The sequence below is a fragment of the Ciconia boyciana genome, chromosome 8 (assembly GCF_034638445.1).
Source record: "Ciconia boyciana chromosome 8, ASM3463844v1, whole genome shotgun sequence".
Lineage (NCBI taxonomy): Eukaryota > Metazoa > Chordata > Aves > Ciconiiformes > Ciconiidae > Ciconia > Ciconia boyciana.
The window spans coordinates 44,273,367-44,296,909 of record NC_132941.1 but is presented as its reverse complement, the minus strand read 5'-3'; the positions used below and the strand labels follow the sequence as shown (position 1 = coordinate 44,296,909).

Sequence of the window (23,543 nt, the reverse complement as noted above, 5' to 3'; positions counted from 1 at the left end):
AAGGGAAGGAAATGGACGGGCTCAACATCAAAAACTGAAATGCTTTAAAAATTTTCTTCTTTAGGGGTCTGAAAAAGCTAGAGCCTCTGTTGTACCAGAAGTAACTGGTTTAGATTTGTAAAGCATGCTCATCTAATTTTTTCTGAAATAACATGAGATAGATGAAACTTTCAGTTTATCTTTTGTCTCCTTTTGTGACCACTTTATAGTTTGTAGTCAGATGTAGTTTAGCTTTCCAGAGTATTTTCTGCCATTTCTGAGGGAAGTATGCAGAAGCAGAGCATTGGACAAATCCATTCTTCTGTGAATACACTCTCAAATATTTCTGTAAAGCACTTTAATAATGGAGAAATTGATGAGTTTCTGTTTTGGTAATTCTTTAATCTAACACTAAGAAAAAAGATACTTAATATATGTTTTCTTAAACAAAAATAAGTACAACTTGGGTAACCTTGAACCTCCAGCTCCTCAGTACATAGGAATTGATACCATTCCTATTTGGTTAAGAGGAGTCTTTTGGAATTCAGAACTACAGGGAGCCAAAGTCATCCTGGACTAACACAAAGTCAGAATGGTGGGAAAGTGCTGTGGTTTTTTTATCTTGTGATTGTTTTTGTGTTGATTATGCCCCTGCCAGATTAGTTTATCTGTTGTCTTCCATAGTTCTTTACAACAGGTAAACCTGTTTTCCTTAAGTCTTATTTTGCTTTCAGGTTAGCAGTTTCAAATTCTGATTCACAATGGCTTGTGCTAATGTTTTGACACAAAAAGCTTTAGATTTTCTCTATTATAAGTATTATTTATTGCAATTTCTTCAGGGTTTAAGGTCTGATTTTCCAGTCATACTAGTTTTTTCAGGTGCCTTTTTGCACCTCTAATTGCTTTACCAGTGCATACCAGGTATGTAGTTGCTATATTGGGGTATAGTCTTCCAGACAGACTGGGCATGATGCTGTTCTAAAGAGGCTTTGAATGGGTATGGAAGAGTAGAGATTTCAAAAAGAATCAGGTGTTTATGGCTTGTAAATGTAAGTGATTGATGTGCTAGTACATTTCCCAGCAGGTGGGGAATTCCTTTTCATCCATGTCCTTTGTTGCTTTTAAAAATTTTATTATTATTAACACGTTGGCCCTCTGTGTAGATTGCTAATTTGTATTGGACCTGCAGTGAATTTAATGCCGAACCAAAGTGGCTGCAGGTCAGATGTTTTCTATAAAGCAGATGGCACACAGTAGCTGGTTGATGGCTGAGTATGTGTACATGATCTGGGAAGCTGTCCATGTGCACTTCTAGTTTTTTCCCTTACAATCTGTGTCCTCTGGATGAAAGATGAAGATAATAATCTCTTTGCTGTTAGCTGGCACCCAGCGGCTTCTATATCAGGAGGTGCTTTCGTATTTCTAGCAGTGGATCCATGAAGTGAAATCTGAATGGGAGTCAACTCTATTTTACTGTATTTAATCTGCTATTAAAAGTATTAAAATTCCTTTTTCCAAATTTCAGAGTAACAAGTATAACTTCATTGTAGCAGTAGTTATTAGTACTTATTTAATATAAGATTATGTAAAATTTGTTGATATACAGGTTTTTAAAGTAAAAACCCAGAACAAAAGATTTCTATCTGAGATTCATTTTTTACAGGCTTAAAAGCTGTCATAAAACCAGTACAATTTATATCCAGTGCATGTAGGAAAATTTAAATTTCATAGACCAGCCCTTAAAATTTAGGATTTGTATTAAGAATTCTTTTCCAATTTGGTTGTTGAAATGTTATGGAAGCTCAGTTTTTTGGTGACTCTTTAATGGTAGATGTTGTTGGCTGAAGTGGGGTTCACTTTTTTTTTAATAATTGTAGCTGGATTATGTCAGTGAAATGGATTTTTTTTTTTTTTTTTGTAATGGATAAATTTTGTCTCGTTGTTATTGATCCATCTTCCCACCTCTGCACCAGTGGTCCAGAAGTTGCTGCAATGAAATTGAAAGAGTTGTTGGTGGTTTGTGGGGTTTTTTTCTTAACAAATAGAAGCTTATATTTTGGCACCAATAGATTCATATGTTCTTAAGTAAAAGTTATGGCTTCAGGGAGTGTTGAGTATCTAACATCTACAGCTGAAATAATTAAGAGCTGCTTAAGTACCTTTCAGTAATCATTTAGATGGTTGAATATACATCTAAATACCTGACCATAGGGACCTGTTTTTCAAAATGTTGGCATGACTGTCTGAAAGACTCATACAGATTTTCTTCATGAATATGTGAATCAGATCTGAGTTAACAAGTAATCATGGTTTTCCTCATGTGTGTTTGGGATTATGGCAAGACTAACAATTACAGGTATTTTTCCTCTTTAAATGAGTGTTGTAAGAGTTTACAAAATCAAATTAGATTTGAATTTTATACTTTTAGGTTTTTATCCTTTGGAGTGAGTAAAGGGGAATTAGAATTGTTCTAATAAATTAGCTTCTTGCAATAAAGAACAGTTCCTTTCTACTCAGCATAGTTTGACTGGACAGCAGTAGCAGGTAAGTGTGAAACCGCATGTTGTTCATCATACTCAGAATTATTTAGGCTGCAGTTGACAGTAACTGAAGTACCATAAGCTGCGTAAGTAAAACTGTCCATTGAATCTGTGGACCTTGCCTGTGTTTTTTAAATAGAATAAGAAGATTATGGCTCTGCAGAAATGTATTCTGCTGAGAACGGAGGTCTGCACTTGAATGCTCATAGTGGTGACTGGTGGGGCAAATCTACAGTGTGTTCAAGAATCCATGAAGTAGTGTTTCTTCTTGTATTTAAAGATGTGTCATGTGAAAGGGTACCCGTGACCATGCAGGATGGCTGGATTTCCCTTTTGTTACAAGTATCGACAATGTTGTTCTTGTATCACAGGTCTCAAATCTGTATAAATATCTTTGTGAAGAAAGTAATGAATTATTAACATACACTTATAATATGACTTTAGGTTTTCAGTTGGCTTAATTCTCTTGTCAAGCTAAATCTAGAGTAGTAATGCTTTTTATGTAATATGTCAAGTTCTTTATTCAGGCATTTGAACTGACATCCTCTATGTTACACCTGAGACCTAGTGAATTATTAAATGTATTGAACATTGGTATCATAGCAACTTCAATTAGAAAATTAATTTTTGACATTGCCATACAATACCAATTAGAGAAGATGAATTTAAAGGGGAAAAGGGTTTTTCAACATACTTAAATTTTGCGCTTATTTAGAAATGTTATTAAATGACCATACTTCTAAGTGAGAACTCCTTGCCTAAGACTTCCTTCTACAACACCTCTAGAAAATATGACAGCCATTCAGAATGATGTTCAGTGTTGTACTAGGAGATGGTCAGATATAATGAGGTTTTATATGGTTTATATGTTTGAATAAAACCCAATTGATCTGACTGTTCATATCAAATTCGAAATCTGGCATAAGCGCACTTGCTTTTGTAATGAGTCTTGCTTTCATGCTCTTTTAAAATTTACTTAATGTGCTATTGATGTTACCGAAGCCGTGTTATATAGCGGATGTTACCTCTGACATCCCTGCTGTACACACAACACAAAACATACCTCTAACTTCACACTCCTCCTGGATACACACACAACCATAACTTGGATAAGAACTATCTAACATATGCAAAACTTTAGATCTGGTAAAGCTGTAATGAAGTAGACTTCAGCTTCTCCAGCCACTGAATGCTCTTCTAAGCTACTTTCATTTAATCATTTAACACAGTGGACTTAAGCTTAACCATCTAATCTGTCCTGTAACTAAATGACAGCTTCACCATTCTCAGTGGCTGGAGAAAGGAGCACTTGTCTTCATTCCTGTTGCCTTCATTCTGTTGTTTTAGGGGGAGGTGAGAGGAACTGTACTGTGTAGTGTGGCTGAGGGTGAAATCATATACCATATGTAAAGTCACGCCTATGTTTTGCAAGAATTGAATGAGGTTGTTTCTAATAATTCTGCTGGGTTTTTGTGTATGTGCACTGGAGTAACTTGTAACGTAGTTGATTCACAGTTGATTGTAATATCACTGTGATGTCTTTCAGTGTTCTGAATACTGGGAGTAAAATCCATTAAAATGGATGAAGGCAGTTTTTTGGTGCCGACCATGCTGCTATCTGCAGCGTGGTTGGACATCAGTGCAGTCATTTCACTTCAAATGGTATTTCAAAGTTTTTTGGTTTTGTGGGGGTTTTTTTGTTGGTGGTGGTTTTTTTTTTTTTTTACAGCAGCAAAAGCCACTGTTTACATCCTAGAGTATTAGATGCAGAATGGCTCATTTCAGTTAGTTAAAAAAAAAAAAAGGCAAATTCCAGGGGTCTGAAAGCCCATGGAGTAACTTGGTATTAGATTACAATCTAATAGAAAGCCCATGGAGTAAGTTGGTATTAGATTACAATCTAATACCAAATTTGTCTTGGTTAATAACTGCAAACAAAGGCTGCTATATTCAGGCTATAAAATGGGAAAGGTCTCTGAAAAGAGCAGCTGTAGTTCATGTGATTTTTATTGCAGTAGTAGCACTTGCTCCCATCCCCGTGTTGTCCTTCAGTTGCGCTGGTATGGCTGTGTGTGTGGGTGAACCAGTCAGGAGAGAGCCACCTAAAACCATCCTGGCCCCCATAGCACTTCCCCAGATCAAGCTTCCGTGCTCTGGCACTAGGTAATGCTTCATTTAACAGCCTCTACCAGTTTCTCTTTTACCCTTGTTTTAATTCCCGTTATATTTTCCTTTGACCTCTGTGTGTTGAACAATCCTTTGTGAGTTAAAAAATTTAACATTAGAAAGGCGTTATCCTTTATTTGAGTATGGTATGAAACTGCTAGAGAGTGACAATAAAGTGCCAAGTATTTTGGAAAGAATTAATCCCTACTTAGCAACAAATCCAGAAGATAGGGATTCTGATTTTTTTTTTTTTTTAATTAATGTCAAGATGACTCAAAAAAATCTGTTAAAGTGAAAAAGTGCCAAGTAGAGGCATTTTTCTTGGGAACATAGTCCAAAAAGTATAGGATCCAGCTCAGCAGAGGCATAAATGCAAACTGAGGCCTGGATTTGTAAGTCTGTGTTTTAGCTGTGGTGCCAGCTTTAATGGCTTCCTTCTCCTGAATGTACCAGTACGGGTCCTGAAGATGTAATCCATGGTCTAAAAGTCTTCTTGGGACAGTTGTTGACTTGAATGGTTTCGTTTTTCTCTCTTTTTCCCAGCAAAAGGTTTATTGCCTAATAAGTCAGTCTGAAAAATTAATTTTTTTTTTCAGTGAAAAAATGAAGCTTAAGAGTGCATTTGTTAGGTCTTGGAAGAAACAAAATAGAAAATACTAAAGTTTTCATAAGAAATAGGAGGAAGAGATGCATCCATTCCAGAATAGCCATGGGCGCTATTTTCTCCAGGACTACAGGAAATCACTGCAACTATGCAGGACTGCATTTGGCTGGTTTCTTACTGTCTTGCTTCACCAGGCTTTGCTTCAGTTTTGCTTGACCAGACGTACTGTGCATATTTTCATTTTGATAAATTGTCGTTATCAGAGAAATAATGTTTTGTGTGGGAAATATTCTACTTGCTGGGTGCTTTTTCTGTGCAGGTGATTTGATTTTCTTTTTAAGCTTTATATTGCAGTTAGTGTGTGGGAGAAAGTAAGCTGAGTTTTGATACAGATTAGAGCTGTACTTGGGGCACAAATTAATTTCATCTACTAGAAATGGGTCCTCAATTTCAGTGATGACGAAAAGAGGAGGGAGGGGGAGCTGGAATTATTTACGTTCACTTTGTTTTTCAGAGTGAAAACATTCACTAAGAAGCGAATGGGTTTTTTTGTCTCTAAACCTGTTGCTGCCTGAATTCTTGTAAATATGAGCCCTTTTGTCGTGTTTCACTTGAAAAGGAAACATTAGGGAAGGAAATTGGGATGCGAAAGAATGGCTGCTAACTGCTTTACTTATGAATTGTAGATGGGGGAAAAAAAACTTTCTGGCTCAAAGAGGTGGACTTATTTTATTTCCAAATGCAGCCTCTTGTGCATTCTTTGTGTTATTCCTATTTTTGTCTTCTGTCCGTTTTCTCTACCTTCACCCTGATTGCTTTGTTTCTTACTTTATGGTAGTTTCTTGAAAATTGCTGAGAACTTTAAAAAGTTTTAGTTTTTACAAACAGTATTCCTAGTCAGTAAGCCTGGTTATACTAAAATGGAGAGATAATATCATACACAGTTTTAGATATTTGTTAATTTCATACCTCTTGTTAAAGTAAAAGAAGTCTCATGATCTGTCCAAGTAAAGCTGCCAGCAGCAAATGGATCTTAATTTAGTGTGGGTGAAGTAGCAAAAGGATACTTTGAAACCTTTCCTATCCAGTCTGTGGGAAGCTTCTGCATGTGAAGGGCAGAGTTACAAAAACAATCATGTAATTGCTTTAATGGTTCCTTTTTAAATGTCCTTTTTTTGTTACCTACTTGAGGATAGCCAGGAGGGGTTAAAGACTCCAGCAGTGTCTATTCCTCCATTTGGTTGGTTTGCCTTCGCTTTGAGCCAGCTCATTAAGAAATCATTAACTGTGCTTTAATTTTTTGCAGACGATGTAATGCAGACTACTTACTGTGAAATTGACTTGGACAAAGGCAGAAGAGATGCATTTGTGTATGCTATCAAAAATCACTATTGGTACCAGATGTATATTGATGACTTGCCGATATGGGGTGAGTGATATTATGCGTAAACAACTTGATTACAACTACAGGAGTCTTGTGCTAGTGGGTTTCATGGAGTAATTTAATGACTAAGCTTCATTACAGGAATCTCACAAGTATGTAGAACTTATGTAACCAAATAATACAAATAAATTGAAGGATTATTGCGTTAAAAGAACAGTTGGATGGCTTATACTAGTGAACTACAAAAACAATGAAAAGCTCTTTTGTTTCTCAAGCAGTGATGTAGTAATACCAAGTTCTTAGGGTTAAATTCTTTTACATGTTCAAGTAAGTAGTGATTAGATAGGTCAGATATAAGATCCGTGTTAATGTATTCATGAATAACACTTTTTGTAAAACTCTTTCAATGTTTTAGCTTTATTGTGCTAGTTCTTGTGTTTATTAATAACACAAGAGTTGTTTGATTTAACTTTATGGTAATTTAGTGGCTTTTAAACAGTTTTGCGTGCGCAGTCTGTGGTTATATGAAGTAGGTTTTTCTATTTGTTCTTACACAGTTCTTAAAATTGCTCTTGCTGCGTGTTATTAATGTGGGCTTAGACCTACTTGTGTCTTGAATCGAAATTTATGTGTCCTTATTGCCATTGTCTCCTAAGCTCTCTGTTTTTTGTCACTCCCTTGTAACCTGTGATCACATACCTAGTAAAGAGTGCTCTGCAGATTGCATTTTGCACTGATAGCAATCAGCCAAACTCCCCAAGCCCTAATCTCCCTGTTGTACATGTAAACTGAAGGGAAAGGAAGAGCACCACAGAATACTTTGTTAAGGTAAGGTCTTTGTTGCCTGTGTTCTGTGAAAGAGGTAAAAAACCCCAAAATAAACAAAACCCCACAACACCTACAAAAATACTCCAAGCCACATGACAGAAGTTCTTTGATAGATAGTATGCTGGATAGTGTTACCCATCATTCATTCATTCTGACAGAGGCTGTTTTTTTAGCTCTTTCTTATAATTTTAATTGTTTTTAGAAAGTAGCTACCTGTTGAAACATGAGCCCCAGCCAGAAATGCTAGTGTTTTATTTATTATTTATCTGTTAGTCAGGAAAGCTCTTGGTTTTTTTAATGTATCTCTTTTTAAGAGAGAACATTATAATGCCTGACAGGAGAAGTACTCATATATTGTATTTGTTCTTTTCAGCTAATTTGCTTAGTATGTGTAACAGCTCTGTGGCAGGGCTTGGAGTAGACCCTAATTAATCAGTGTGGCCTTTACTATTCTTCTTGCAGAATTGCTGGTAGGCTTTTTAAAACCATCCATGAGTGACATTTGTTGCTACAATATTTTTTATGCTTTTGGCCTTTCAGCAAAAGATCAATGAATGATTTTCCTATACTAGTGGCAGCTACATAGGCTTTAGACTGCCCAAGGATGATGGATGCTAAGCTGACTTCCTTGGAATCCTGTGTGGCTAGCGGGTCTTGGAGACTTTCTTTTTAGGACTGATTTTTCTGATCTTATTTGGGAATATTTTTTCTCACCTCAAATACTGAAGAACAAATATACTTAGTAAATCTTCTGCACACTGACTAAATTTTACGCTTTCAGCTGAAAAATCTGTTTTACTGTGATTCCAGTGCTTTTAATGTTCTTCAGTAGTATGCTTTGTATGCACAAGAAGTCATTCCTAATGCTACAGCTAACAAACGTAGAGAATCTAGGTATCATCTTCGTATGACATTAAGAAGCTGGTTTCGATAGTTGTTTGGAACCAGGACCTCAAGTTGTGATACTTAATAGATGACTGCTGCATCCTAAGTACTGGTGGTAATATGCAAGGATATAATCTGACATCAGGTGTGAAAGTAAGCAGTGCTGAAGATTTTGGTCTATGTCTCCTGAGGGCTAGGTAAAACTAGCAGGACTGCAGATTGGTCAGTCAATATTAGCCTGACTTTTATTCCAAAAAATTAATTGGTTCTTGATGGGAGGCTGAGAAGAGTGGATGCACCTGAACTGATCAGAAATGTTTATCTGCAAGTCTGAACAAGTCTTTCTGACCTTTGGGTTCCAAGTACAGTTTAGAAAAACTGTGAATATAGTTTATCTGCATTAATTCTGGTTTTGATGGGTCTCTGTTCAACCATAGGAATATTTCAGGCTCTGAGCGCTGCCTAAAACTTGAAGCTCTGAGACTTGCTGCTCACTGAACAGTTTTTATTATAAATATTTCTGTTATGAATATGGCATGAGTGATACTGTACACATGGCTCCTCCAACTTGTTGGTGTCTTCGACTGTTATATAGACTTGCCTAGTACCATGTAATGTGGTAGCAGAGATACTAAGAAAAACTAGTATCTTTTGCTTGATTGAGTGTCATAGCATAGCTGTTAAATTTCAGTAACTGTAATGAAAAACATTAGGACTGCTTAAAATACCCAGGAGTAAGAACTTTAGTAATTATGATGGCATCTCTGAAATACTCTGAATACTGAGAAGTTTTTTTTGTTTTATTAAGATAGTGTCCAGAACTGGTTACCCTCAGCTTGCATTAAAAATATCTTGTGCTGAAATGGCTTTTTTGTTACTGTGTGAAGGCTATCATGTTGATCCACTTCATTTGGATTACCTTTCCTGAGAACCCTACTAGCCAGTATGTGTTGTATGTACTGTATCACCCAATCTACTATTTTTTTCATTGTTGATTTGTGTCTTGTAGCCAGATTAAACCAAAATTTTGTTCCCTAAATGTAAATGGCTAGAGTTCTTTTTTTGTGCTACCAAAAGAAAGTAACTATTCTTTGAAGAGTTTAAAAGAAAAGGATTCAGATGGTGTTAATGTTTGCTGAGAATTCTAGGCAACTTCTGTTTAATTCTGTTCTTAAAGCAGACCACTGACTTCTCTGGGCTCATCCAGATGGATTTGTGGCACTCCTCCTGTCTCCTGGCAAACTTTAGTTAAGTTCGTGTTTTATGTTCTTCATGGTTTTCCACCTTGGCAAGGCTTACTGATGTCAGAGTCATATGCACAACCATTAATATTTGAAATTCTCCTTAGGAAGTCCTCAAAATATACAGTAAAGAGTACTCTGTTTTCAGTAAAGACTAGGCAAAAAATAACTTTTCTTAATTGCTGATAACTAAAGGTAATTACTTCAAACTGCTGTTTGAGGGCTTTGGAAGGTTTACACTGTATTTTCTGACCTGCAAAAAGGCAACCAGATCTTTTAAAGTGCATTCAGATAAAATTATTCCATTTTTCATTTTTTTCCTGAACTGCTACCCCACAGTGGAGTGGCTGGCTTGACTGTCTTTGTTTCAGGACATCTCCCTAAGTATATGGAGCACTGTGTTAGTTCACTCCTTCAGGTAGTGATTGATCAGAATGTCCTTTAAGTAGTTTAGAGGTCTGTATTGTCATGGTTTTGGATACTACCATGGGAACAGATGGCATGCCAGGTGCTAGGTTGTATGGCATAGGCACAAACTGGCATGTGTTTTCATGTGGATGGCATATACAAGTCAATCCTGACAGATGAGCATAAGTAAAAAACACGACAGAAAAATACCACCTTGAAAATTAAAAAGCACAGGTAATGCACAAGTGCCATTCCTTCATATACCTGCTGCTTTGTGGTAACCTCTTCCATATCCTTCACCTACTTGTTCTCCCACTCCTCTCCACCTTTGTATATCTTCAGTGCTGCTTTTATTGTGGCTTTCCATCTTGTATGTGACCTTTGGTGTGATGGTCTTGACATTAAAGATGGCGCTTGTAGCCTGTTAGTTTGGTGACTGTTAGACTTGACTTTTTTTTCCAGCATAGTACATTCTCTGGATTTTTTTCTGTAGTAGATATAGACATTTTGCAATAATTTATTGAAAAGTAATTTATTGCTAATATTGAGTTCAGTTGAATTCTGATGCTCCAGGAGCATTTGAGCAGCTTTCCATGTTGGAGGTAATAAAAATCTTCAAGTAAATGATAACTTTCTGAATTTTTCAGTGAAAGTAACAGAGTAGTCAAAAACTATCACACTTGGCAAGCATTGGAAGCTTTTGTGCAAATGAGAGCAAAAAGTATGTGTTGGAGAGTCAACTAATGAGGAATACAGAATGAAAGTAAAATTTTTAAGAGGAAGAAAAACGAGTGAAGGGATAGACAGGAGATGGGAAAATACACAGGTCTTGGCTAAGTTCTGTTCATGGAAATTAAATCTGTGTTCAGCTAGTTGTTTATCTGGTAAGAATTCTGAACAAAACTATAGGAACTGTTGTTGTGTCTTCTGTTTGTTCTGCAGTGTTTGTAGCTGCATGTTTTTTTCTTTTAATGCCATTACAAAATGCTTCTTGCAGATACCTGTGGATTGAAGGTGTAATCCAGGTATTACAGTTGAAAAGAAGAGCATAAGGTCTGCTGTGTTCTCTTTACTGTAGTTATGTTGCTTTTTTAGCTGGCAAAACTTTTGCAATGCCTATATAAAAAAAATAATTACAGAATATTTGAAAAACATACCTGTAATAGATGCTTATGCTTGTTTCCTATGCAGGTATCGTTGGAGAAGCAGATGAAAATGGAGAAGATTATTACCTTTGGACTTACAAAAAACTTGAAATCGGTTACAATGGAAATAGAATTGTAGATGTCAATCTGACCAGTGAAGGAAAGGTGAAATTGGTACCAAACACAAAAATCCAGATGTCATATTCAGTAAGTAATTTGGTGATACATCTGTAATAAGAAATTCTACGTGGTGAAATAGCTCAAAAACAGGTACTTGTATACCTACAACTATGTATTGATACGTCAGACTGTATTAGAGGAAGATGCATCTTCACTCCTTCAAATATTTTATTTTTCATTACTGAAAAACCTTGATAGGTTTATTAAGAATAAATGTTAAATGATTATTTTTGAAACACTTCAAACAAACTGAAGTGTCTGTAATCTGCAGAAAAGTGTTTTGGTGGGAAAGGAAGATGTCCCTAAAGGTATGGAGACTAGAAGTATAGGGAATCCCCCAGTAGATAAACATTAAGAAAATGCCTGGAGCTCTGACATTTTGCATCATAGAATTGAACTGGATTCTGAGCTAGGACCAAAACGCAGTGTAAGCCTTCATACTTTGCAAGCAGTTAGTATCAAAGCTTATATTGTTTTTGCAATTCCAGTAGAAATTTGTCTTATTTATATAACCTTATTAGTAAGGTTATAGTACAATGTTTGCTGATCTGAGATAATGAATTAAATTTTTCAGTTTTCCTCCTTATTTGATGTTACTGAAATCTGTAATGGTTCATTTCTCATGTTCACCACATTTGTATACTGAAACTAGTTCTTGATGCATTGCTTTTCTACAATGTGTTAGCAGTAGGTGTCAGCATAAGATTTTACTTCAGAGGATATTCTTGCCACTGTTACATTTGTCTTGTGCTGAATAAATTGTATATTTTGAAGTGCAGATAGTTGTTTTTAATATGTGCTTTCTAGAATTCTGTTTACACTAATCTCCCTATTTCTACTGCAAAATTGGTAGAAATTTTGAATTTTTTGTTTCAAATTCCACCAGCATTATGAAGTCCATTTGTGGACTCTGCAAACTCTGTGAATTTTGAGGTGGACAGCACTGAGTAGCTGCCAGTAATGAAAGTAACATTAGATGTTCCCTTAAAATACTTAGTGTACAGAGCTCAAGACTTACCTATGCATTTCTGTTGGCACCACTGGGCAATAAGTCACAGATTGTCTCTGGTGGGTTTCTTCTAAGCAGTGCTTCTTAGTGGCAGATGCTCTAATGAGAAATGTATCTGCTTAAAACAATGTTGAAAGCTATTAATATTTTGAGCTACTAATCTTGAACAAGGTTGTAATTTGAACTGAAGAACATTAATATCATACCTCAATGTGAGTAATACTCGAGTCTTGGGGCTTTTAATCTGTCTCAGGACCGTGGTGAGCGATAGGGGTATTCAATCTACATTTGTTATACTCTCTTCTTTACTGAATAAGAGAACATCTGTTGGAAAGGATAGTTCCTTGTCATGTGTTTTAAAAAGACAGGCACAACGGAGCCGCATTTTTTCAAGATCATAAAAAATCCTGATATTTCCTAATCTTGGCATGCTTTTGAAAAAATTTTAGTGTAGATTTGTGTTTAATTTCTGAACTTGCATTTAAAAATTAAAATGAAAACAATCTTGCAGAAATTCTGAAAAATACTTGTGCTACCATATTAGCACCATATAGTTCATTAGTACAATTAAATCTTCCAAATCCAAAGCAGTCCTCTGTGCAGCTAGTGGAGTAATTGATAGCAGTAATATGCTGCTACCCTGCGATACTATGGCCATAAACGCATACTTTTCCAGCTGGTTTCAGAGTTATTTATTGGCAATTGAAGTGTCTAGATTGCAGAATCCTGTGGTCTTACAGATTTTAGGTTACAGCTTTTAGCTTGTAGCTTTTAAAATTTTAATGTCTGTCTTTTGGGGTCCAGCTTGGGTCCCTAAAAGGGGTCCTCCCTTCTCTACAGTTCCCTTCCAGTCAGCTTGTATCTCAGTTTATGCCCTTTTGTTTCCTATTGGCATCTGTTTTAAATCTGCTCTTATATCTTCTCATTGCCCTCGCTTCTGCTAGACTGCATCTTTTTTCTTGGGCACCGTACTCAGAGAATTTAGGTACGGATTATTTCACTGAATACCAGTCTCAGTGCATGGCAGCAAAACAGATCTCAGCTGCCATTGGGGGAGCAGAAATAGAGGGTGCTGTCATCGCTCAATGAACACTGGTAATGTTCTCTGCAAGCCTCTTTTCATACAACGCAGCACATGGAAATGTTGAGAAAAGGGAGTGTGCTGTCAGCAAAAAAAGAAATTTGTGGAAAAATTCCAGTGGTTTCTAGCACATCATTCTTGAACATATTTAAACGTGCTTTCTTTCTCTAACCTTTGTTCTGAAATCTTGGGCAAATTTGGGAGGATTTTTCAAAGGTATTGCCACATCGTTTTACAAGTATCTACTGCGGGGAAAAAAAACATTATCTTTGAACTATTCATTTGACAAAACTGAAAAATAGGGTCTTTTGATGGATTTTGGTTTTGGCACCTTCAGTATGAGTATCTTTATGAGCTCCTTCTATAATCATGAAAGGGTTTGTTGTATTTGACAGCTAGAATTTTGCATCTTCGGTTAGTCTTGCAGAGACAGTAAGAGCTGAGGCGGTGCAAGACTGATTCTTCCTTTTTCTTAAACATAAGCATAGACAAGATTAGATCCATGAGGCAAGGTGGCTGATGTGCATTCTATTTCTGACCTGTAGATACCAGTCTTTAACAACATCAGTCCGTTGTTTTGCCAAAACCTAAATTCATATTGAAGAAAACATCTGAAGTGGGTGACTTCTAAAATGTGTTCTGGGTTTCTGCATGTGAGTATACCTGAACATATTGTAATGAGCTTTTCACATGTAAATTTTTCTCTCTTTAGGTGAAATGGAAGAAATCAGATGTGAAGTTTGAAGACCGATTTGACAAGTACCTTGACCCATCTTTCTTTCAGCACAGAGTATGTATTGTTCTAAGCCAACCTTACAAAATAACCCATCTAAACGGTTGCTTTAGTTCAAAAGATGTCATGGAATTTTTGGATGACATCTTTGAATTTTTGGATGTCCCAGGTGTTCTGGGACAATGAAACAGGCAGGTCTAGGACTGTAGGTTTTAAGTGACAGTTCTGCTGCTTAAATAGGATTGCTGCAGTTTTTGAGAGTGCTTCAGTAGATGTGCAGGCAAGCTTCAAGTCTGCAGCAAATACAAGGCAATTCAAGAAAATATATTCACGTGATTGGGAGCAATGAATTTTCAGGGTAACAACTGAATGACTTGTAAGCTGAATAACTGCAATTGGTCATACGTACACTTGTTACTGAAGTAAATGCATTAGCCTAAACCAGTTGGCGATACCAGTTGTGATGGTTTAAACCTGTGGTTGTACTCTCCTTAAGGGTAGTATACTGAGCTATACTACTATCTGAAATTAGAGGTTTTGGATTCTGTTTGGAGCTTGGTGAAAACCAGAAGATACGCTTGTCAGAGGCAAAATAATGCTGCTGCACATTTTGGTCCTGTGCAAAGCAATGGTTCCTTTGGCTTTTTGACTGTGAGTGTCTCTTTTACTACGTAAACTTCTTCTCTAGGAAGGCAGCAGTACATCGTGTTGCCTTGCTTTTACCAAGGGAGTATGCGCAGTCAGTTGTTTGAACTTTGCTGGTGCTTAACTAAGCTGTGATAACTTTGTCATGAGCAAGCTTGGCTGTTGAAAAGCTTTATGTATGGAGTTTCACAGGCCAGTTTTAGTGGGACTTTCTACAAATGTAGTGTTACTTACAATATGGGTTTATTGTTACTTAGCTAGTGCTGACAAGCTGTCCTGCTAGGCAACGATTTATCCTCATTGGAACAGGTTTGAAACACGTTTACAGTTCTAAACCTTAGGGATGTGTTTTCTTTTTGTAGATTCACTGGTTTTCAATTTTCAATTCTTTTATGATGGTGATCTTTCTGGTTGGCCTAGTGTCTATGATATTAATGAGAACTTTGCGAAAAGATTATGCAAGATACAGCAAGGAGGAAGAAATGGATGATATGGTAAGATCTTCATTCACGCTTTTCTAAATCTTTTTTTAAGGCTTATTGTTTTCTTTGTACATTCATTGTGTTAGCAGCTCGGAATGGCTTTCTTCATTTGGTCAGAAAACTGCCTTATGTGACTCTTGAAAGTGTTACTGGTTTTCTTTATAACATGCTCCTAGGTTGCAACCCAGAATTCTGTCTGTAGTCGCTGTGTTAATATTCATATCCACACTTTATCCACGAGTGTACTCACTTTTACTAAACGAGGTCTGTTCTGAGTGTGTAATAGAAGCCTGTGTATACTCCTAAGCACTTCAGAGGATTTTAGGGACAGTGAGGGAATCTGATAGATTTTACTGCATCATACATTCAGGTAGTAATTTTTGCTGTCTTCATAAGCATCTGAAAAGTAAACTTTTTCTCCTAGATTTGATGCATTCAGGAGAGAAGACATACTTGCACTTGAAGTTGCTTTAATAAATCAAATATTTAATTTATGCATTGCTTGTGTGTTTGTCATTAATTGTCATTACTAGACTTAAAATTTTTTTGTTGCTGTTCCTAGGACAGAGATCTAGGTGATGAGTACGGGTGGAAGCAGGTCCATGGAGATGTTTTTAGACCATCGAGTCATCCTCTAATATTTTCATCGCTTATTGGTTCTGGTTGTCAAATTTTTGCTGTATCTCTTATAGTCATTGTTGTTGCAATGATAGAAGATTTATACACAGAGTAAGTATAGTTGTGCCATGCCTTCCGCATATAAATGCTTAAATGAACAAAATAATTACAAAAATGAATGCTCTTTCTTCCAGGCCAGTTAGTATTTGAGAGTCTTTAGTCTTTATCTTTAGATCAGATGTAGTATTCAGAAGGGCTCTTTTAAGTTGTAATGAAACTTCGTCCTACTCTTATTGTGTGAGTTGGTCTCTCTTAATTCGACTCTTTTAATGCTTGCTTTTTACATGATTTATTATGAAACTAGTTTGTTGTTCTGCAGCATCACGGGTAGATTATATGGGAAATAAATGTTAAAAGGTACATATTTCACTCCTGGTTTCATCTGGAGTGACAAGATATTCCTGTATTTCTTACCGTATTTTCCCCACCATGTCCTGTAAAGACTGAGGTATGAGTATGCTGTGTTACGAATAGTCATGTTTACTGCTGACAATGCATTAAGCCAATCTTATCCACAAGTCTTGTCCACAGTTTCTTAAGTTCTTTCGAACAGATACTGCTCAGCCTGTGTTGAATGTAAAACCATCAGCAATAGGTGGGCTGTGGTCCTGACTGGAGAGAATTCATTTAAAACAAACAAATAGTACTCCAGTTTAAATTTTAACACACTACTCGCAGTTCACCTAGTTCTCTTCCATTACCTTTTACCTGTTTGAGATTTTTGGTGTCCTGGATGGACTTCATCTCTTTCTGTAGCGATTGTATTTTGGATACCGGGGGGAATTTTTTTTTTTTACAAGTTCTTTGTTTTAAGCAATGACTAAAATTTCAAATCTCTGTTCTATTTTCCCTTCATTATCACCTGTAACTATTGATTTTAACAAGTTGTAATACTTCTAATGTGCCACTAGAGAGAACTCTTGTTTTTGAATTTAGCTGCCTTTTAATGGTGTGTTTAAAAAGCCACTCTGTAGTACCAGTATCTTGGCATATTTTCATTTTTCATATGGTGTTATTCCCCCCCTTGTGTCCCATGGTTACATTTCTGGATAGACTTACATACACATTTTTAATTGTACAGCATGTCAGCCCTTTAAGAGAGGGAATGAAACCATTTCATTCCCAGAATGTTTCTGCACTGTAGGGACGCTGTAAGTTAGTAATGGCAATTGTAAAATATGTCAGAACAGTATTTTTTTTAAAATATATGTGTACTTAGTCTTTTATTGCAATAGGCCTTTGTATCACTTTCAAAGTAAATTTCATTCTGGTTGTGTAATGGAAGAATTGACCAAATCTGGTGCAGACAGTTCTTATGTTTAGGAAAATAGTGATGTGAGTGAAAAAGGCTATAAGTCAGAATTACAAGAACAATTACCTGCCAGTGTTCTTCAAGTCTGTTAAAACTCTTAAGGCTCATGCAGCTGATGCCAACTAAAAGTCTCTCAGTGAAATTTGGTCGTGCCAGCTATTAATTTATTAATACTGGTTTGTGTTTTGAGAAGCTTTTCTGTTAGAATGTTTGGAACATAAGAGAGTAAGCTCGAGAATAGGAAATTTTAATAGAATTTTAGATGAACATTTCCTTGTCATTTTACAGGTAGCCTGGATTTACATGTGTCACTTCAGACTGTGAATAGTCTTCTGGGATTTTGCATGTGTTTCTAAACTAGCTTAAGTTGTGAGAAGTGTTAAAATTGGTTTCTGTCTAACCAGTAGCTTTCTAAAATGGAATTATTACTTATTTTTTGTAAGAAGCAAATGTTAGCATACCTCTCCTTTAGTGTGTGTGACCAGCAGGTATATTTGCTTTGTTCAATCCATATAGTCATGGAAGCCGGTTGTAGTAAAGATTACTTCTTTGACTAGGGCAGGCATCCAGTAATGGTTCATCAAAAGCCAAAATGCCAATAGTCTGGAATCTCTCAGAACAACTAATTTGAAGAAAGTACAGCAAGCTGGCTGGAAACCTTCTACTGCTTTTTGCTATCGAAGAGTAGCAGAGGGGCATGGGGAAAACAGCTCTATTCATGATTAACTTTTTATATCTTGCTATTCTTAGACATGATTTTTAAAAATGTATTTGGAGATGGCTTTTGTGATGTAAAATTATTAGCTTTGCCTGTAAAATTTCAGAAAAATGATGCCAAAATGAGTACTCCAATATTTAATGAGGTGATAACTTAAAAATGACTAAACTCTTCTGATTGGACTACTCCATGCTGATTTGTGGCTTCATTATAGTATTTATAGTTTCTAAATCACGTCTTCTAATTTTCTGTAAGATGATCACTTTCGATCTTAAAAGTTAATTTCTGAGGGATGGCAGAAACATCATTCACAATCTTAGTATATTTTTGTTAATACTGGCCTTTTATGTTAAGCAAAGAGTACCTTTTATCTGCAGTAGTTGAATCTTATGCTTAATGTATGTCATGTAAATAGTTCAGTTCTTTATACACAAGGTACACACATCCAAATGTCATAGTATTTTGATCAGAGGTTAGATTTTGTACTCCAGTGAAAATAAATGCATGTTAGAAAAGAATGTAGTATATCAGAACTCTTTTTCCCAGATTGAATTAGACTTGGCCAGAAGCTTCAGGTACAAACAGTTCTTATTCTTATGCAGATTTTACAGTTTAAGCACTTCTAAATTTTTACATTACCTAAAAATATTAAATAACTGCTTCTGCTCAATGTACATATTTTACTGTAATCTTTTGCTCTAATACTGTTTGTTTTTCTCTTTTATTTACCAAAAAAATCATGTCTTGTAGGAGAGGATCAATGCTTAGTACAGCTATATTTGTTTATGCTGCAACATCGCCAGTGAATGGATATTTTGGAGGAAGCCTTTATGCTAGACAAGGAGGTAAATTGTTTTCATGTTTCAGCATTTTCATTACATTGTTAAATGGAGGAGTTGATATTTTCTGATTTGCACCAATATAGAGGTGTCCTCATGGAGTTAGGTCGTTCGGATGGAATCCATTAAATTCTTAATAAACAGAAAATATTTTGAGTATATTTAACTCAATAATAATATTGAGTTAATTTAATATTGAATATGAATATTATTAATATGAATAATGAATGTTAACTATAACAATATTCATTTAATAATATTAATTTAATAATATTAATTTAATAATATTTCCTATTCCATATTGGCTGCATTTTCTAATTAAAGACAGCTGAAGTCTGTGGTTAATTTAAAAGTAATAAGAGCTAAAGAAATGTTAACAGTTGTATCTTATGAATTGCTTGTTATACTCTTGTATATAATTGTTTGTATATACTCTTGTATATAATATCAAAACTCTTGTATATAATACCATGACATCCAGAGAGTATAATAGTCTCTCCCTCTTCTGTGACATGCTGTTAAACAGCTTATGTCATCTTCTTCAGATGACTCCTACATAGCCCTCCTTGGTAGGTACCGGGAGGGCTGTGTTTACTAGCATGGAAAGGATGAGTATACAGTACTTACCAGACCATTAATTGTGGATGGGAAAAACTGTTTATGGCACCTTTTAAAGAAGGTTATTCAGCTTTTCAGTATGTGCTCTGCTTTATACTTGGCAAATTCAAAGTGAGTATCAGTAGAGAGCAGAAGCCCAATAAAATTGACATAACAGATTTGGACAGGCTGTCTCCAAGTGCCTCCCCACTATGCCTCTGAGTTACGACCAATAACATCCTTGCAGTCCACTAGCTTTATCCATTCCCTATGCTGCAAAAAGAGTAATCAATATCTATTATCTTCTGCAGTGCTTTAGCAAAAATAATTCTGGTAAGTTCACAAAAGAAAACTGGTATCCTTTTAGCACAACATACTTGTTAGTACTGAGTCTCAACTGCACTCTACTCTGAGTTGGGAGGTTAGTTTATTTTCATGTGGTTTGTGTACAAACATAGTGTTGTGTACAAACCTAGCAATTGTAGAAAAACAGATCTAGGTAGATTAGGGTGGTTGTTCTAAAATGTACTGTGCTGTATAGTTGAGCCAGATTTGCATTTTTTTCTACAGATCAAACACGTATCAAACTGTGAAATGTTGATTATGTTGGCCCATGGTGAAAATACACATGATGGTCCTGAAAAACGTATGCTAGTTTTCTGACTGTTTTTTATTTAGTGCATATTACAGATGCATCTATGGTGTATTAATTTAAATATAGTCTGTATTTAAGAGCATAGAAAGTAAAGGGAATACAGACAGTGAAAATTCTTAAGGTATGGCCCAAGAGGGTGTTTTTGAGCTTCTTGGGGAGCTCTAAACTTAGTAATAACTGTTAAACAAGTGTTGCTGTTCTCTTTATGCCTGGGGTTTGGAAATTGCTTTCCGTATACCTTTTCTGCTGTTGAAGATGCCTGAGTTCAATTTTGCTGTATATTAAATACTGTGGCATTTTGCTTTATACCAGGGATAACCAGTTCCTTAATGCATCCTGAATGTATGGAGTCAGCTTAGTTGGGTCAAGACAGCCTGGAGCAGGTGCTGCCTGAAAGCAGCTGTAGTGCTAAGTTGTCCCGAGAGCAGTGCTGAGCTCTCATGCGCTCTCAGGGTGTGAGCAGGCTCTGCACAGGGCCAGCTCTGCTATCTCTGCCTCTGCTAATCTGTAGCTTACATATACACTTACATTTCACACCCTGGTTTCTTTGTCCAGCTTAGTCAGCATATGCTGTTCTTCAGCTAAAATGTTCTCAAGCTGTATCCCTTTTCCTGTCTTTTCACCTGGCCTAATAAATTGATTAATGTGCTGCATCTTGCGAGTTGCCAGGAGTCAAATGAAACTGTTAGTTGACTCTTGGCTCTTGTATTGATGTAGTATGTTGTTACTTAATTCTTTCACCTTTTTGGGGGAGAAGTCATCAAACACCTAAATTCTGGAGAGCTTGCTGATAACTTTTTAAGTGAAATACACTGTATCTCACCAGTCTCGTTGGAATGTCCCTTCTTACAGGAAGGCGATGGATAAAGCAGATGTTCATTGGAGCCTTCCTTATTCCAGCAATGGTGTGTGGAACTGCCTTCTTCATTAACTTCATTGCCATCTATTATCATGCTTCAAGAGCTATACCCTTTGGAACCATGGTAAGTCATTTTACTGGAGAATTTAAACACCACTGTAGACACAGGAAAACTACCTTTTAGTCTAAATACAATTGTGAGTCATAGCTTTAGCTTCCTAGTTAGAAATTTATTCTGGGAGGGTTTTAAGGTGCTTCAAGTATAATTCATTTTAATCACAATAGCAGTATCTGCTGGATGCCAACAGCAGTCTTCTCTCTGCTTAAAATGGCACTTCTGCTTTGTATTCAAGTTTGGTGTTACAGCAACATGGGAAGTTAGCAACTTGAATTTTCTTCTGGATGGCCAGAGCAACCTGGTTATAAGCTAAAATGCAATACAAGAGGATTCGAAGTGAAAGCTACTTCCAAATCATTGCAGTCAAGCAGAAAAAATAAAAATAAAAGATCAGCCAACAATACAAGATGAGATGTCTTGAGGAGATCTGGCTTTACGAAAATTAATCACTGTTTTCACTTTGTGAAGTGATATTTAGTATCCGGTTATGGACTTGTGTCTGTGTATTAACCATATCACTTGAAAAACAATGCTGTTTGGATTACTTTCTCATTTAATCATGATGACTTTTCTTGTTTCTTGTGGCTTTTGTAAGGATTTTGTTTGTTGTCATGGCCCTTTCAAGTAACCTCAAATAACCCTATGAATACAATGTAGGAAATAATCACTTGGCACTTTGGCAGAATTACTGTTTGAGCTTGCAAGGGGTATTATTTGAGAGCAGAATCTTTTGAAATATGCACCATAAAATTGCTTTTACTAATTTTATGCAGTAGCACTGTTAACTTAAATATCTTAATACAGGAAGGCTTGTTTTCTTTTCAATATCTGTAGCAAATCTTGGGATTTGACCTTTTTTTAATAGCTCCCTTCTTTGCATATCAGTTTTTGTGATATGTTAAATTGTTCAGTCCATTCAGAGACGTTTGAGTAGCTTTGGATTTCTTCTTAGTTTAGATCTACCACAAAACGAAGCTTAGTATCACAAGTTCTGTCTTATAAATTATATTATTTGGGATATAATCAAATTCAGTATGTGACTGAAAGTACTTCTAAGAACACATTGTTAATGAATGAATGTGGTAGAAATCATAAATGGTAAAAAAAGAGAGACAATTCTCAGTTTCAGGCAAAGGCTTTCAATAATTTTCTACTGACAGAGGAGTCATTACTTTACATGTACATTGCTGGTTCTAGTCACCTCCTTATTAGTAGTATTTTCAATACCAACTTTTTACATTGAATTCATTGTTATAAACCCACTAAATATAGTATCAAGCTAAACATGTTTATAAACTGTTCACTTAATTTTTCTGGCTTTCTTCTTCAAGAAATTAGACTAAAATTCTATTTTTGGATATGTTTGTATTAGTCAATCAGTGCCCCAAAGGAATATTGTATTGGTTTTTCTTTCCTAAGCTAGCAGCCATATACAATACTGTCAGAAAAGTTTACAACATTGATCTTTGATATGTGCAAAGAGGCTCTGTTTTACTGCTGAGCAAGCATTTATGGTATCACATTTCTCACTTGTATTCCCATTTGGAGGTCAGGAATGCTGAGGGAAGGGAATTCCACCTGTGCTGAAGTTTGTCTTGTAAATCTGTTCAACTGATTTGTTTTTTAAGATCATGGAAACATGTACATGCAAAAGCAAATGGGAATATAAATCTTCAGGGGTCACTTAATCAGGATGTTAGGACTCTTTATACACAGTGATTTTAATGATCTCAAGGTTTTATGAACGTGTTTGAATCATTATGACTGTGGCAATAAAACTTCAGTGGAGTTAGCAGACTTTTAGTAGGAGCAGGTTATGAATCGGAAACTTCATTAGAATAAGCGATGCTCTAATGACTTCAGGTCAACTAATGAAGCTGGTTTGTAGAAGGAAATGAATATTGTTTGAAATTACCATGTTGTGCTTCAGGTTGAAGTCCCCAGGAAGCCCTCTGGCTTTATGGATGAAATACCTTTGTGTCTTTCCACCTCTGTTTTCAGTGTAGAGAAGCTTCCAGGATTCTCTAGTGCAAACTTGCTGCTGCTGCTTTCTTGGGGAAATAAAACCTCTGCTATCTAAACATACTAGAACGCAGAAATAACTTCCTTTACCCTGGCATGTCTTGAAACCACCCTCCTTGATTTAAATTGCTGGCAAGAATTACTACCTCTTGAGTACTGTAAACCTGGAAAAAGTGGCAACCAAGTTGCTGGAAAAAGTGGCAACCAAGTTGCTGAAAAAAGTGTCTGAGCTAAAAGGTTGCTAAGAGACCATGCTTAAATATGACATCCTGTGCTTTCCCCGTTTTGCATTGCCACTTCCCAGTGAACCACTAGGTAGTCTCCTCTCTGTGACTTAATTCCTCCCTCCAGAGAGGTTTTTCTATGGAATGTAGGTAAGGGCAGCTGATAGTGTCAAAGCCAAGACATCCAAGCTAACACACAGTTGCCACATCT

The 23,543-nt window shown here is 36.1% G+C and overlaps 1 protein-coding gene across 1 annotated transcript in view; it reads left to right on the top strand.

Annotated features, from left to right (window-relative positions):
- The window catches only part of TM9SF3 (transmembrane 9 superfamily member 3), a 49,025-nt gene that overhangs the window by 11,878 nt on the left and 13,604 nt on the right, over positions 1–23,543 (top strand). Inside the window, exons 3-9 of the mRNA XM_072870036.1 lie at positions 6,596–6,718; positions 11,227–11,387; positions 14,163–14,240; positions 15,191–15,322; positions 15,873–16,039; positions 18,769–18,863; positions 20,962–21,092. Coding sequence (XP_072726137.1) covers positions 6,596–6,718; positions 11,227–11,387; positions 14,163–14,240; positions 15,191–15,322; positions 15,873–16,039; positions 18,769–18,863; positions 20,962–21,092 — 887 coding nt within the window. The remainder of the gene's footprint in view (positions 1–6,595; positions 6,719–11,226; positions 11,388–14,162; positions 14,241–15,190; positions 15,323–15,872; positions 16,040–18,768; positions 18,864–20,961; positions 21,093–23,543) is intronic.